General features: G+C 37.5%; 1 protein-coding gene across 2 annotated transcripts in view; it reads right to left on the bottom strand.

The window, feature by feature from the left end:
- STK4 (serine/threonine kinase 4) overlaps positions 1-15,386 on the bottom strand; it is a 95,436-nt gene that overhangs the window by 73,043 nt on the left and 7,007 nt on the right. For both annotated transcript variants that reach the window (XM_020789219.3, XM_020789218.3), the window contains exons 2-6: positions 9,368-9,448; positions 7,904-8,032; positions 5,551-5,665; positions 3,757-3,921; positions 1,193-1,360 (exon numbers count right to left, since the gene is read on the bottom strand). In XM_020789219.3, coding sequence (XP_020644878.2) covers positions 1,193-1,360; positions 3,757-3,921; positions 5,551-5,665; positions 7,904-8,032; positions 9,368-9,448 — 658 coding nt within the window. The remainder of the gene's footprint in view (positions 1-1,192; positions 1,361-3,756; positions 3,922-5,550; positions 5,666-7,903; positions 8,033-9,367; positions 9,449-15,386) is intronic.

Genomic DNA, 15,386 nt, shown 5'->3' with positions numbered 1-15,386 from the left:
GGAAACTGCATTCTCATTAAGAGGAGGTAAAAGAAGCTCAATAAATGCACTTGTACGTTCCAGGATATTGTTGAACAGATAGTGTGTTTCCTCATTATATGTGTATATTATATGTGTTAGTTTGTCTAGAATTTCTTATTCAAACATAACTAACCAGTAACCAATTTCATTACAACTGTGAAGTGGTTTAACCTTGTGTTGGCTATCAAGTACAGTGGTGCCTCGCATAACGTTTTTAATTGGTTCCAAAAAAAAAACGTTATGCGAAACATCGTTATGCGAAACACCATTTCCCATAGAGATGCATTGGAAACTGGTTAATCCGTTCCAATAGGCACGGATTGCCGTCCTTAAGCGAAAAAACCCATAGGAAACATCGTTATACGATACAATGTATCCTCCATTGGAATGTATTGTAGCTGACTCAATACATTTCAATGGCTTTGCGAAGTCAATTTTTGCAAAATTAAGTGTGTCATAAAAGGGTCAAAAATGGTTTTAAATGCTTGGATTAGCTTCTGCACCCTCTAAAACGGATGCAAAAGTTAATTTGGCTTTGATCTGACTTTTCGTTAATTAATGGTGAATTTTTTTCCCCCAACTTTTGACAGCTGTCAAAATCTGACAGCTCCATTATTTCCTATGGGGGAAGAAAAAATTCACAAAAAATTAATGAAGACTCAGCAACTGTTCTAAATTCTTGGGTTCGTTAGAGGACCCCCTAAGTTGTGTGCAAACCTGATTTGGCGTTGATCTGAACTTTCGTTAATTTTTTGTAAATTGTTTTTTCCCCCATAGGAAAGCATGGAGCTGTCAGATTTTGACAGGTCCATTGGTTCCTATGGGCCAAAAAACAAAAATTCACAAAAAATTAACGAAAAGTTAGATCAACGCCAAATTAAGTATGCACACATTTTAGAAGGTGCACTAATGATTCCAAGCATTTAAAACTGTTTTTCAACATGTTAAGACACTTTTGTAATTGAAAAAATGAACATCGTTAAGTGAAGCAGGGGACCTAAAACAAAAAACGTTAAGCGAAGCATGGTCCCAAAAACGCTATGCGAAAATCGCCCATAGGGAAAAACGTTATACGAAGCACAATCTGACTCTGAAAAAATAAACGTTAAGCGAAAAAAACGTTAAACGAAGCAAACGTTATGCGAGGCACCACTGTACTGTACTTACTTACCCTCATTGGGTGAATATCAGCATATGGTGGTTTTCCTTCAGCCATTTCAATGGCAGTGATGCCCAGAGACCAGATGTCTGCCAGACAATTGTACCCAATTTCTTGGATTACTTCAGGTGCCATCCAAAATGGAGTCCCTATCACAGTGTTCCTCTTTGCCATGGTATCCTAAAAAAAAAAGAGAAAAGAAAAGAAAGGACAAACAAGCAATTTAGCCAAATAAAGAAGGTTCTTTTATTTATTTATTTATTCAATTTGGTTTTTTTTAACTTTTTTTTATTAATTTTCCAATCTATCTACATTGTTTGTGCTTATCAGACATCGTGTTACATACTTGCTTACAATTATTTGTTTTTTACATCTCAGTGTCTTCTCGATTATCCCCCCAAATTCCGACCTTCCTTCAAACCATTCATATACAGATTTTAGTATATAGTATAGCTACTATCATAATATTACTCTCATATTATATAAAGTTCTCAAGATCTTCTAATAACATTCTTATTGTAAGTGGTTCCAGATCCATGACCCAGCTTTATATCTAGTTTAGTCTGCCTAAAATAAAAAGTCACCATATTACATCTTTACCCTGATTCGGGCTCCCTTATTTCAATTTAGTTCTCCTTTTAATATATAGAATATACCCTTTTACAGATCCAAATGATAAATATAAACATGTTTCCAATATTAAGGGGCCCTTCCTTGTTTTCCCTTTTTTCATCTTTCTAGGTAATTCCCTCTCTGGTTCCTCTGTTTTCATTCCCTGCTATATCTCTAAACATGCTGTCATCTTTCATGTCCTCTAAAACCATTTTGTAGATCTGATTTATGTCCATTTTTTGTACTTGGTCTATCTTCAATGAGTCTTCCAGGCTTTTTTTGGTTAATTTTGCTGTTTTTTTCCCTTTGTCTTCCCTTGGTACTCTCCTCTGGTCCAAGACTGATGTTTCTCTTAGATTAACTTTCTCAAGCTGCTGTTTGGTTTGGCATGCATAATCTGTGATACTCCCATTTCCTTCCTTGTTGTTTTCAGTTGCTTGTGGACTATAGTCCTTATGTTGATTGGATAATTTTGCCTCTTCATAATGAGATGTCACGGTCGTTAATATTTGTTGAAGCATAAATTTTACTTCATTCCAAAATTGTCCTTGTTGTGCCATTCTGTTTCTGCTGCCTAGATGCTTATAAACAGATATTCCAAATTTCCAGAGTCATTTCAGGAGTTCCGCTTTGGCTATGTAGAGTTGAACCAAATTCGACCCAAGGAACAGTTTTTGAAAAGTCCACTTTAGGGTTAATTCCGTCCAAATGCAAAGAGAAGCTCAGGAGGAGATAAACAGTTTTTCAGCCTTAAGCAACAACAGAATGTCCAAGGCCACCTCTTCTGGGAATAATTCCAAACACTTTAGATAGACAAAACAATGTCCACACTTAATTTGCATGAAGGTCTCTTAAGCTTATAACGCTAGGTTGTAAATATTCTTAAAGTATAGTTTAAAAAAGTTACTTTCTTCAGCTATCCCTCTCACCAGATTTTCTGCCGCTTTAGAAAGTTACTGAGATAAGATAGCAATTCTTTTTTTTCCATATGTAGGGGTACGTAGGCAATTAGTTGCAAAAGAATTCTCACCCGATGGAAAAACAGCGATGCCAGGTGCTGTTCCTTGCTTCTCTCAGACGGCTGCCAGCGACTTGGAAGCTAGCCGAAGCTGCTTATTTCTGCCCATTGGCTGATTAGGGAGTTTCCTGGATCGAACCGGGGTGGCCGCCACCCCCCGTGATCAACAGGCTTTCTCCCCCAGTTCACCACCCCTCCAGGGTGGTTCCGACACCCTACGGTGTCCCAAAACGGGTCAGAATTCAGCCCAGGGGACAGAGCTCTGTCCTCCTGCTGCTGTCTCGTCGCAACGTCAAGCCGGAACCCCTATTTATTCAATTTGTATTCCACTCCCATTAGCATTGTAGCACTACTCTGGGTGGGTTACAATCTCATAAAATAAAAAACACATATGAGAATACTGTAAAAATATTAAAACTGATAATAAAAACCCTTTAAAAAAGAAAAGAAAAAGAAAGAAAACCAAAAGAAAAGGGGAAAAAAGCCCAGAGGCTTCTACATAAGTAATGATACACACAAAACTTATAAACACAAAACTTCCTAAAAGATGTGCAAAGTATTTGTTGAGTAAGACTGAAAATAATGACCAGAGGCTGGGGGAGAAATCTTTCCACTATGTCAGCACTCACTTTCCTTGGCAATTCTCCTTTGTGTAAATTTCAGAGGGCTGGACAGCGTATCATGGGAAGAAGAGGGAGGGAGAGAACATCAGTTTCTACCAGTCCAGGTGCATGCACCTGGACCTGGATCCAATCCTCTTTCATGAATGAAAAGCAAGTGTATACAAGCATTTATTTGTTTGTTTGTTTGTTTGTTTGTTTAACTTATATGCCGCCCACACTACCCGAAGGTCTCTGGGCGGCTTACAGCATGCAAAATACAATAAAAAGGCAAAATAAAAGGGCAAAATAATTAAAATGCAATTAAAATATATATTACTACTCACTGTAAGTTGGCCTGCTACCCCAAAATCTGCAAGTTTAGCATGCCCTTCTGTGTTGAGTAATATGTTGCCAGCTTTGATGTCACGGTGTATTTTCCTCATGAAATGTAGGTATTCTAGTCCTTTTAGTGTTGATTGTATGATTGTAGCAATTTCATCTTCCATCAACTGAAGAAAGAACATTACTGAATTAGTAGATACTAAAAGCTAGCAGCTTTAAAACCCTGCTACAGTTCAATAAAAATATGTACACTTTGTAAATTTCCAGCTTCCTTAGCAACACTACAAAACCCCAGTCAACCTTTTATCATCCCAAATGATGATTTACCACACAAAATTGGCATCACTGAACCTAGCAGCTACCAAAACAGCTGAAGGTAGAAAGGAGTTCTCAATAAAAAATCATAGCAGCTTACCAAAAAAAAAAAACCCTATCAAATAAAATCATGATCAGTTCATCTTCTAAATTCCAAATATTACTTACACAAAGACTCACAATCACTTTTACAGTGACTCACAACCACACAATACAGCTTATATGACCAGACCAAACCAATTTATGACAACACGCACTATAATCTAACAATGGTTCTAAAAATACACTGTCCCTGTGGAGTAAACATTACACATTCTACCAACATTAATTATATCTTTCTATAATTTCAGTCACATTTTATCAACCAACAATATAAAAGACTACTAAAAACATTTATATGGTTACGATGTCTGCCATTAACAACAGTCAATTTTATCTGGAGTAGAGACGAACAAGTGGATCTAGGTCGGACGCTTTTGTCATGCAACTAAGTACATGAGCCTATATAACATCCAGAGCACATGGGACTATATAACACGCCAGCTTTCCAATTTCAATTACCAAGCCATTTGCCAAAGGGCAATTTTCCTCTTGAATTCAAAGGATGTCATCATACAATAGAAGACCAAAAAGTCAAATTCAAAATCTAATTACATTTTTAGACTATAGCAATCAGTAGTGTGACCCTGAATAAAATTTTATCCCAATTAACCTAGAGGCTTGTACACAAATAAAGATACAAACAAAACCTATTTTCGTGGCTTGTTTAGCAGTGCCTGAGATTACAAAGACAAAAAGTGCTATTCAAATAGTATCTCACAAACAGAGTTGCTGTTAAAAGACTTCTTATCTTTTATTTGAAATATGTATATCCCAGACTGCCGACCTAGTTCTCCAGGCAGTTTAAACAAATACAGTACAATGAAACAGTTCAAGTATGTTAAAGAGTCTCCCATTCGGCAGGTCTCTGCCTAGTTTGCTGCTACTTCCTGTAGGCCCTGGTAGCAGATATAATAAGCACTGAAAACCACAAAGTTGCAGTCTTCAGGGTATGACATCAGCTACTTTGATCATGAATCTATCAACTACTCCAGATTAAGCTACAGTACAAGGTTCTCCTAAAGTAAATGGTAGCTGACATAACCCACTGTCTTTTCATATAATCCCAGCAATCACATATAGCACATGCAGCCAAATACATCTGCAAATGCAATGTTTCATTATACACGGCTGTACACACATGCAAAGAGAAAAGGTGAGAGCCCACTAACTAAATATGCCAATACTTTATCAGTGGCAATACAAAAAAGGAAAATTCCACTAGTATATTTCACATCTCACGTCACTCAAAAGAAATAAGGCTAATGGGTAGACATTTGGGGTATCATATTAACAAGACTAGTTAATATGTCTTGTCAGTACCCAATGCTTTTATCTGCAAAGAAGTCAAATATGTATTAAAATGTTGAAGAAGCACATACGGTTTTATTTCGTAGTCGAATGATATCAGACACAGATCCGGCACCACAATATTCCATGACTATCCAGAGGTCCGTGTTCTTAAAATAGCTGCCATAATATTTGACTACATGAGGACTAAAGAAAAAAATTAGGAGAATGTGTTTGTTCAATAAATACACATATACAAAATGCAAGCCAAAAGCCAGACTTAAATCCTAGATTTTATACAAAGTTATAAGCCTGATTAAAAGCAAGAGCAGAGGAAAAAGGAAACGTTTGGCACATTCTTTCAGGTCTGAAATTTAAATTGTGTCAGAAGAGTGCATTTTAGAAACTAAAATGAAAGATGCGCAAAGGGCTGATCTGCACAGTGAATACGTTCGAATTACTTGAGCTTTGGTGGGTGCCCAATAATTTAATGGGGAAGGTACTGTCAAGGAAACAACAGCCGTTCTATATAAAGTGCATCCTTTGAAGGTGGGCTTCGCCCTTTGAAGAAGAGCAAAGCAGTACCCAAGCTGAGAATCATGGGTAATAATTATTGTAGAATGTATTTATTTAACTATGATAACAACCGCATATGCTGTATAGCTGGTCTTTAATACAAACACTTGTTTTGTCCCAGCATCGAAATAATAGTTGCAATGTTCAGCCAATATTGCAGACATGAAACCTGTGTCACTTAAAATTCCTGTACAGAGCACTTGAAGTGTTGCAAGTATCCCCCCTACACCTGATACTCTACAATGCCTACGCAAAATGTAGGGGGGGAAATGAAGTCCCACTGCTATGTTTCTCACTGGAAAATTCCGCCCATGTCAACTGTAGATTTCCTATGAAATGTCTAGTTTCAATGGGGTTGAGAGTAAACTAGGGGGCTTATTACCCTGCCTCTTCGGAGGTACAAAAAGATGTGAACTACATAACAAGAATAGGCAGAAGAATACATTAGCTTTGACTGATTCATACAAATGATTTTCTACCAAAGACAATGGTCATGCCAGCTCATTAATAGCCAGTGTGGGTCTGATTTAAACTACTATTCAGTACCACTCCATTTAAACATATAATTTCCCCTGCCAGCTCCCCCCCCAAGAAAAAAACACCACTCTTGCTTGCTGACCCTGGAACAATAAACTTCTATCATTGACATTTCCAGTGCCTGAAAATATGACTTTTAGAAAAAAGACATGCAGCTTATGATGGGGGGGAGGCTATAAAACTCACCACCAGATGCCGCAATTTGCGGACTGCTGGGGGAGATTTTCAGATATTAAAGGTTTTTGCCTGGTCCTGAGACTCCCCAAGTTGCCTCCAGGTTGAAAGGGATCCCTGGGGAGCCTCAGAACCTGCTCTGGGCAGATGGAAAATTCGAAAGATTAGCATCTATGAGTCATGACATCATCAGTCTTTATAACCATGGACTTGTCCAAGAGGAGTTTGGCCACTAAATTATGCATTCAGTTCTGGATATGCTACTACTGATAGCTTTTTGTTGCTAGATAAAACATGTCCCCCTCCAGTTCAACAGGTTTATTCCTTCCCATGTAATTATTTATTTAAAATATAGCTTATCCTGGCCTTCTTCAAAGGTTTTAAAAGAATTAACAAATTTAAGTTTGATAACACTATAGACGTAAGTAGGGTAAACAAATTCCCTCTTGGCCAAGCTATTATCTGTTGTCACTTCTGACACTCCTAAAGCCTGTGACACATGCACATAAATTGGGAAAGGTCTTTGTCCTTGAACTGTGCCATGAAGATGTCTCCCATATTGTCTCATCACTGTTGTTTCACACAATTGCCCAGAAGAAGGAAGGGAGATCACCAACCACTTCGTCCACAGACAATAATGAAACAATGAGTTAACTTCTATAAGCTTGCTTTCACTGAAAAAAAAAGTTAATTCCTCACTACTATAATTTCCTGCAAATTCTGACAAAGAAAGATGGGGATGTGTGATGAAAAATGCTATTTCATTATAAAGTGCTATTTCTTGATTTTGGAAAATCTAGTAGCATTTAAGTCTATATTTTTAAGAAATGTTGACTAAAAAAGTGAGATGCAAATCACTCTTCTTATATGAAGCAAAAGAAGATCATCCTTTTTGTTTAAGTAACTATTTATTTTCCAAGTTCTCCTCTTACACCACTTCCTTGATAGAAATTTCTGGTTCCTCGTACAAAAATTCAGGCTACTGGAATGAAATGACCCCTTTTTCTCTCCCCCCCCCCCCGCCCGCCTATTTGGTACATAAAAAGAAAGCTATGTTTTCTGCATATGGTAAAATTTGCCAGCTGTACAGCTTCACTAACAAGGCTACAGAGGAGTTGTCTCTCATGGTGAGTGAGCATACTGAGCACAGGCACTTACCTATCACACTGCTGCATTATTGATATCTCTTTAATAATCTCCTGCAAGTCAGACTCAACAGGAACTTGCTTAATTGCAACAACCTGGCCAGTTCCTTTATGGATAGCTTTGAATACACTTCCATAGGACCTATTAAAAACAGAGCAGCAGAAGAACAAAATAAAAAGCAGGGCTCTTGACATGTACACGGGGAGTGTGCCACATACTCAAGAACTACTGCATAAATAACTCATGTGAAGATTGTGGAATTTGTCTCGCAAATATAGAAAATACAGGATATGCTGACGGAAGCCAAACCTCCTTATTCCCAAGTATAAAAATTAATAATTATACAACAATTCTAGTACTTAAAATTGCTCATCATGACATGGTATCTTTATTTAGCTCAGATACAATATCAAATGAAGGGGATTTTTCACCATGAAAAATAAGGAATTCAGCTGATATGATGTATTTGGAACACTTCCAGTTTCCTTCTCATCTAATGCTTAAATTTACGTATGTCCAAGCTTATCTGAAGACCATAACAACTAGAAACATGAATAGGTGGGAATTAAATAAAACATCAATACAATGTAAAATAATGTCTTAGGTGTAGTGAGGGAGATGGACTCTTACCTGCCACATATTCCTAACCCAGTTTTTATTAATAATGCACTTTAGGCCTAAAATATACTATTTTCAAACTCCTGGCAGATCTAGGTCTTTTTATTTCAAGACAGCAAAACATCACTCATGCAAATGACACATGGGATAGTTTATTGATATTAATTCCCACCTAGAAAATACTACATGAGACAGACAAATATAACCAGATCCAATATGCTGAAGTCAGTTTGCAGAGACCATGATTTTAAATGCTGCATGCACACAACTGCTACATGGCAGGAACCAAGTACAGTACAGACAGTAGGAGCTGCTCAGGGTTCTCACTCAGTTAGCCAGGACCAGCTACAGCCGATTAGGTGCCTCCAGACTTTCTGGAGCACAGCTTGCATCATCTCAATGGGTATGGAGATTAGGGTTATGCGAGTTGTACTCCAAAATATTCAGAAGGTGCTCAGCCACTTGCTGCTGGTAGTGATAGATAGCCAAGAAAAAACTTTGTAAAAACTAAAAATGGCAAAACCATTAGATGTGCATAGAGTTCTATTTCATCGGATTGCAAACTACATGACCTAGCCTGATGCAGAAAAATAATTCTGCAAGTACCTTCTTTTACTGCGTTATGCAAAAGAGGGCTTTTCCCTGAACAAATCTTATACTTGAAGACAGCAAGTCTGAAGTTTTATTCATAAGCTTCATCAGGACCTGTTTGTCTGAATGGTATGTGAGCTTCTGTAGAGATATCACAAAGAGAGAGAGAGACAAACACAACCCGTAGGCGTACCAGTAGCAGTAATTGTTCAACACATGCCTTTCATCACAAAAGTAAGACAACTATTTGTCATAATGTACACTTACCCTTCTCCAAGTTTTTCCAGCACATCAAACACTTCTTCAGGTTGCTTTGTCAAACTGTCTTCATCTAACTTCCTGAGCTGCCTGTACCCAAAGGAAGAGAATCTGAGTTACAGAATGCAGGTTTTAGAGACGTCCTTCAGTAATGTTTCTTAAAACTTAGTTATCATCTACAGGAAATGTGACTGCAAATAACAATCATAAGCATATAAGAATATATTCATTTAAATTTAATCTTATCAAAAATTACATTCAAGAAAACTTATTAATAACAGGATGACTGCTATACTGGATCAGATCAGGGGCATATCTAACTGTCTCCTGCTCATGCTGAGAAAAGCCCTTACATGAGATACTGAAGTGCCATGAATGCATATTTCTTCAGGGCATGGAAAGGAGAGATGTCTGTGGCTTCCACAGATATGCAGGATGACAGAGTTCTTCTAACCCTCCTACAGTGGATCACTGTTGCCACAGTGAAATTTTCAAGTCAGCATAAAATGCTATTCATGAGATACATGACAAAGGGACACAGTATTGCAAGAAAAGGGAAGAGTTGTCAAAATGTGATGTACTGTTTTCTTGTCCAGAAAGATCATTAATACATTATTGCCTCGCAGAAGTTAACACATAAGAAGCACAGATAAAGGTAAAGGTTCCCCTTGATATTTAGTCCAGTCCTGTCCAACTCTAGGCCACAGCGCCATCCCCGTTTCCAAGCCATAGAGCCAGCGATTGTCTGAAGACAGTTTCCTTGATCACGTGGCTAGCACAACTAGACACGTCTTACCTTCCCACCAAGGTGGTACTTCTTTATCTACTTGCACTTTTACATGCTTTCAAACTGCTGGTTGGCAGGAGCTGGGACAAGCAACGGAAGCTCACTCCGTCGCGTGGATTCAATCTTAGGACTGCTGGTCTTCTGACCTTGCAGCACAGAGGCTTCTGCGGTTTAACCCGCAGCGCCACCACGTCCCTATAAGAAGCATACAATTAAGCAAAGGAAGACTAGAATCAGTTACTTTGTTGGCTAAAATTCAACAGGAAGGTGGGCCTCTAATAGAGATTCAGAGAATTATCAACTTAAAACATATCCTAGATTGTTGCAATGAAAAGTAAAAATGACAAAGTTCCCCATCAGTTTCAACCCTTAAAGACTTTCTTATAAAATTTGAAAGGAGTCCTTGCAATGGTCCAGAGTAGTTCTCAAAAAATGAAGTTCCCAAATCTACTTAATGTTCATCATGTAAGCTTAAATTGTGTTCAATAGATTTTATACAAGGGTTATGCTGCTGATACCATCTTTTCTCTCAGCTTTGTTTTTTTGATAAAATGTTACTGGATTTCTGTTCTGGCGACTATAATCTAGATTTGTCCATTGTGCTTATAGCTGAGTTCAATTAAACTGTCATTTGGCAAAGGGATGGTTAATGAACTTTTTAAAAACAGGATTTTAAAGAAATGTACACAGAAAATTGTACAAATTTGAATTGAATTGTACAGAAAAAATACCGTGTACTAGAGTGGATAAAAATCAATGATTTTGAAATGTTATAAAAATCAATTTTCAAATCAATTTATCTTGGAGTGCATTGTAATGCATTACATACTGTATATAGTACATCATGCTCAAATGCCCTGGGGAAAGCCCTTTATTTCAGTAAGCAGGAGTGCAGTAAGAATGGTAAACAAAAGTGCATGCCCAACTATGGCCCAGTTAGTCCCCCAAAACCTCCTGCTCACACCCATGAGGACCACAAATGTTAAGTGCCTATGTTTTAGAACACAGCAGAAAAAATAATACTATGTATGAGGTGCACAGTGACTTTTAAAAATGAGGAAATATTATGAAAGCTCAAACCTCGGAAGTTGTGAAATACCAGAACTGACTTCAGTGATAAGACTAGAAGATTGGCTCTTGTTTGAACAAAACCCAGCTGATAGGACACTGTTCTCAAATAGCAAGAAGGGTACTGAGAAAAAGATATACAGTACTTGAGACACACACTAATACAGAAAGCAAGGATAGGGCAAACTGATGGGAAGTATAGGTGCTGCTGTGCAAGTACTTTCAGGAGCCAACTTCATATCAAGCATATGTTCTGTGTCAAGGTTAGAAGCAGGTTAACTATTTTAGTAAAAAAAACTGCTGAAATATTGAGTATCCTGTTGTGTAATTTTGCACCCAGCCTAATTTGGATCAGGTGCTGGGAACGTTTAATTTAAGCTTATTAAAAGCTCTCTTTCCAAAAGCAAGCAAGGATCTTTCTCTTCAAGCAAGTCTTCTCTCACTAACCAGCTACATGTGTGTGATTTTTAGATAGATTGTTATGTGTTACTGCTTTGACTGGATTTTTAGTACTACTTGCGTTTTCCATTTTTGCGTTTCCATTTCTGAGAGTTAAGCCTTTTAAATTTTTATATACTTGTTGATCTTTGCCTTAATATTGCCTTTTAATGATGTAAGATGTCTCTTTATACTCATTGTTTTTAGCTTTAAATATTGTCTTTTAATGATGTTAACTGCCAATGTATACTCATTGTTTTCAACTTTAAATATTGTCTTTAATTGTTGTAAACTGCCTTGGGTCCTTTTAAAGGAGAAAGGCAGGGTAAAATATTTTAAATAAATAATAAATAAATTACAAAATTTATTTCCATCCATTCATAAGAAACCTTCCATATATGCAATTTCAAGTCATTTAAAACTATTGACAATTATACAAACATGGGCCTGAGTGTAATACACACACATGTACAGATATACAACTGGCACTCAATTGGTCAGCCTCTCTACCCTGATTAACATGTCCATTTCTATTTCCTCACTGTAAACTATTTTTTTCCACAGTAACATTTAATCAGGCTTATTGAGCATGAGCACTGGACTGCTAGAGAGCAGGTACAATAACGACAACTGGAACTGAACAATGACTTCATGTAACAAAAAAAGTACAGTGGTGCCTTGCTTAATGGCTGCCTTGTTAAATGACGAAACCGCTATACGATGACTGTTTTGCGATCGCTTTTGTGATCGTAAAACAATGTTTTAATGGGCAAAATTCGCTTCCCGACGATCGCTAGACAATGTTTTTAAAACAGCTGATCGGCGGCTTCAAAATGGCCGCCGGCTCTGTAAAATGGCTCCCCGCTGTGTTTTTGGACAGATTCCTCACTTTACAGGCACTGAAATTGGCTGCCCCTATGGAGGATCTTCGCTGAACGGTGAGTTTTCAGCCCATTGGAACGCATTGAATGGGTTTTCAATGTGTTTCTATGGGATTTTTTATTTCACTTAATGAGGATTTTGCAATACAGCGGTTTTGCTGGAACGGATTATCCTTGTTAAGCGAGTAAGAATTTCTGTAATCACTAGCAATTGCAAACAGTACCCTGTTCCCCTGAAAATAAGACCTAACCTGCACATAAGCCCTAGTATGATTGTTCAGGATGTTCGTAATAAAAGCCCTACCCCAAAAATAAGCCCCAGTAAAGTGAAACCCCGCCCTCCACCATTGTGCAGCAACCAGCAGAAGATGACATGACTGTTTTTGAATCAATGTACAGTGCTGCCTTGACTTACAAACTTAATTGGTTCTGGATTCATCTATGAAAGAAAGAAAGAAAGAAAGAAAGAAAGAAAGAAAGAAAGAAAGAAAGAAAGAAAGAAAGAAAGAAAGAAAGAAAGAAAGAAAGAAAGAAAGAAAGAAAGAAAGAAAGAAAGAAAGAAATTACCAAAAAACAAACAAACCCATAAATAAAAAACACTGCAAAACCCATCAGAAACATGACTAATCCATTCTGGCTGGGGGGGGGGGAGTAAACAAACCATACAAGACCCATCAGAAATGCAAAAAAAGCAAAGCAGAAAGCAAACAAACTGTCCAAGACCCTTCAGAAATGCAAAAAAAGCAAAGCAGAAAGCAAACAAACCGTGCAAGACCCTTCAGAAATGTCAAAAAACCCACAGCAGAAAGCAAACAAACCGTGCAAGACCCTTCAGAAATGCAAAAAAAGCAAAGCAAAAAGCAAACAAATCTTGAAAGACCCATCGGAAATGGGGGGGGAACCAAAAAGCAAACAAATCCTGCAAGACGGAGGGTCGTAACTCGAAATGGTAATATGTCGGGACGTTCATAAGTCGAGGTACCACTGCAGATTGTTGTACATGAAAAGAACAAAACATCCCCTGAAAATATGCCCTAATGCATTTTTGGAGCAAAAATCAATATAAGACTCTGTCTTATTTAAACACACGCCGCCCAGAAGCCACTGGCAATGGTGCGGCTAAAAAATATTGTAAATAAATAAATAAATAAATTATTTCCGGGGAAACATGGTAGTTCAATCATAACTTTTTCATTCAGTCCTCTTTAATTTGACACAACAAACACACACCAACAATAACAACCTAGTGCATAGGAAACGAAGATGAGTGTCATTTGTGAAGGGTTTTTTTAAAGAAGCAAAGAAACTAGCATTCTCTATACCACAAAACAAAGGAAGTGGCCTCTACTGCTCAGCATGCAAATGTGCCATCCAGAAAAAGCTGTGTTTCTCTGATAGCATTCTAACCAACACAGAAATTTTAGTGAACTGTTTAAGCACTTGGTTTTTCTTCCGATAGCTGCAATGTCATGACAAATGACAACCCCGTCAAGTAAAATACTTGTCTTAAACATTAATTTATGAACAGGTTTCTCAACCAAAAGATGTGCATTTTCTTTTTCATATTAACATTCAAAGCAAAAAACTAATTTGAATAGTACTAAAATATGGCTTAGAATTGTATAAAAACAATTAAGATGTATAGTTGTCTATCCCCAATTTCATGCACTTGTTTCAAATTTGGATTAACCACAATTCAATATGTAACTCAACACAAAATACCATAGATAATGTCAACCATGGGAACAACATACAGTATTTTAAACCAGAGTTTCTGAAACTGACTAAAAAAACTAAATTAACACTTACTGCTGCTTTGGGTTCTGGTGACACATTAAACTGTGATGAATATAAGAACTCCTGATTTCCTAAGTGTAGCTGAAAATGCAATGGGGGGGTAGAAGCCTAGAGTGTGGCAAGACTCATAACGGGATATACCATTACATTGAGACACAACTGTAGCATATGTTTAAGTGATTTGTTGCAGCTCATCTGGCCATCTGAAAAAAGTCAGTGTTTCCCAACCTGGGGGTTGTGCCTGCCAAGGAAGTTGTTAAGTGTTGGGGGGGGGGGGGGCACGGGTCTCTTTATATGTGTTAAATAATTTCTTTCTCGACATTTTGGAGTGCGATATGAAAGTCAGCATCTATGCATATGTATGACAAACAAGCCCTTTAAAGGAAGCAAAAGGCCCCTATATTCCGAGACAGGATGACTTAAAGCTATTAAAAATGGCTTTTTATGCAAACATAGGGTGGGGGTACCAGGTTAACTTAGCTATTATAAAAGGAGGTCACAACTTGGAAAAGGTTGTGAACCACTGACTTAAATTCTACTAGGTTAACTGAGAAAAAAAGCATTCCAGTTTTGACAACTACAACCACGTTTTCAGTTATTTCTCTCCTCCTAGATTCACAAGACTGCAGCCACCTGTATGCTGTGAGAGAAGTATTAACACACCAATGGAGACACATTAAAGTGAAGGAGATTTAAGCTATTACGGTATTAGCAAAATATAGTCTAACACCACACACTCATGTCGTATTAGGCATAACTTCTGAAAAATGGACAAGAATGTAGTTATTTGTTCTGCAGGTGATCTGGTTTAACTTTCTCAAAATTCTAAAATCAGTAAAACAATAAGCCAAATATAACATATTAGTACAGTACTAGAGAATTCACTGGCCTAATTCCAATGTCATAGTAATGGCTCAAGCAGTAGTGTAACACAGACTTTCTTCCCCTTCCCCACAACTCAAAAACATGGTCTGCAGGTTTTTCCATACTTCTGGAACAGGTTATGAGATTATATGGGGAACTATGGAAGGAACATCCCCTTCCAGTTCCACTTATG

This window comes from Pogona vitticeps, chromosome 4, assembly GCF_051106095.1.
Source record: "Pogona vitticeps strain Pit_001003342236 chromosome 4, PviZW2.1, whole genome shotgun sequence".
Classification (NCBI taxonomy): Eukaryota; Metazoa; Chordata; class Lepidosauria; order Squamata; family Agamidae; genus Pogona; species Pogona vitticeps.
This window is presented reverse-complemented; position numbering and strand designations above follow the sequence as displayed.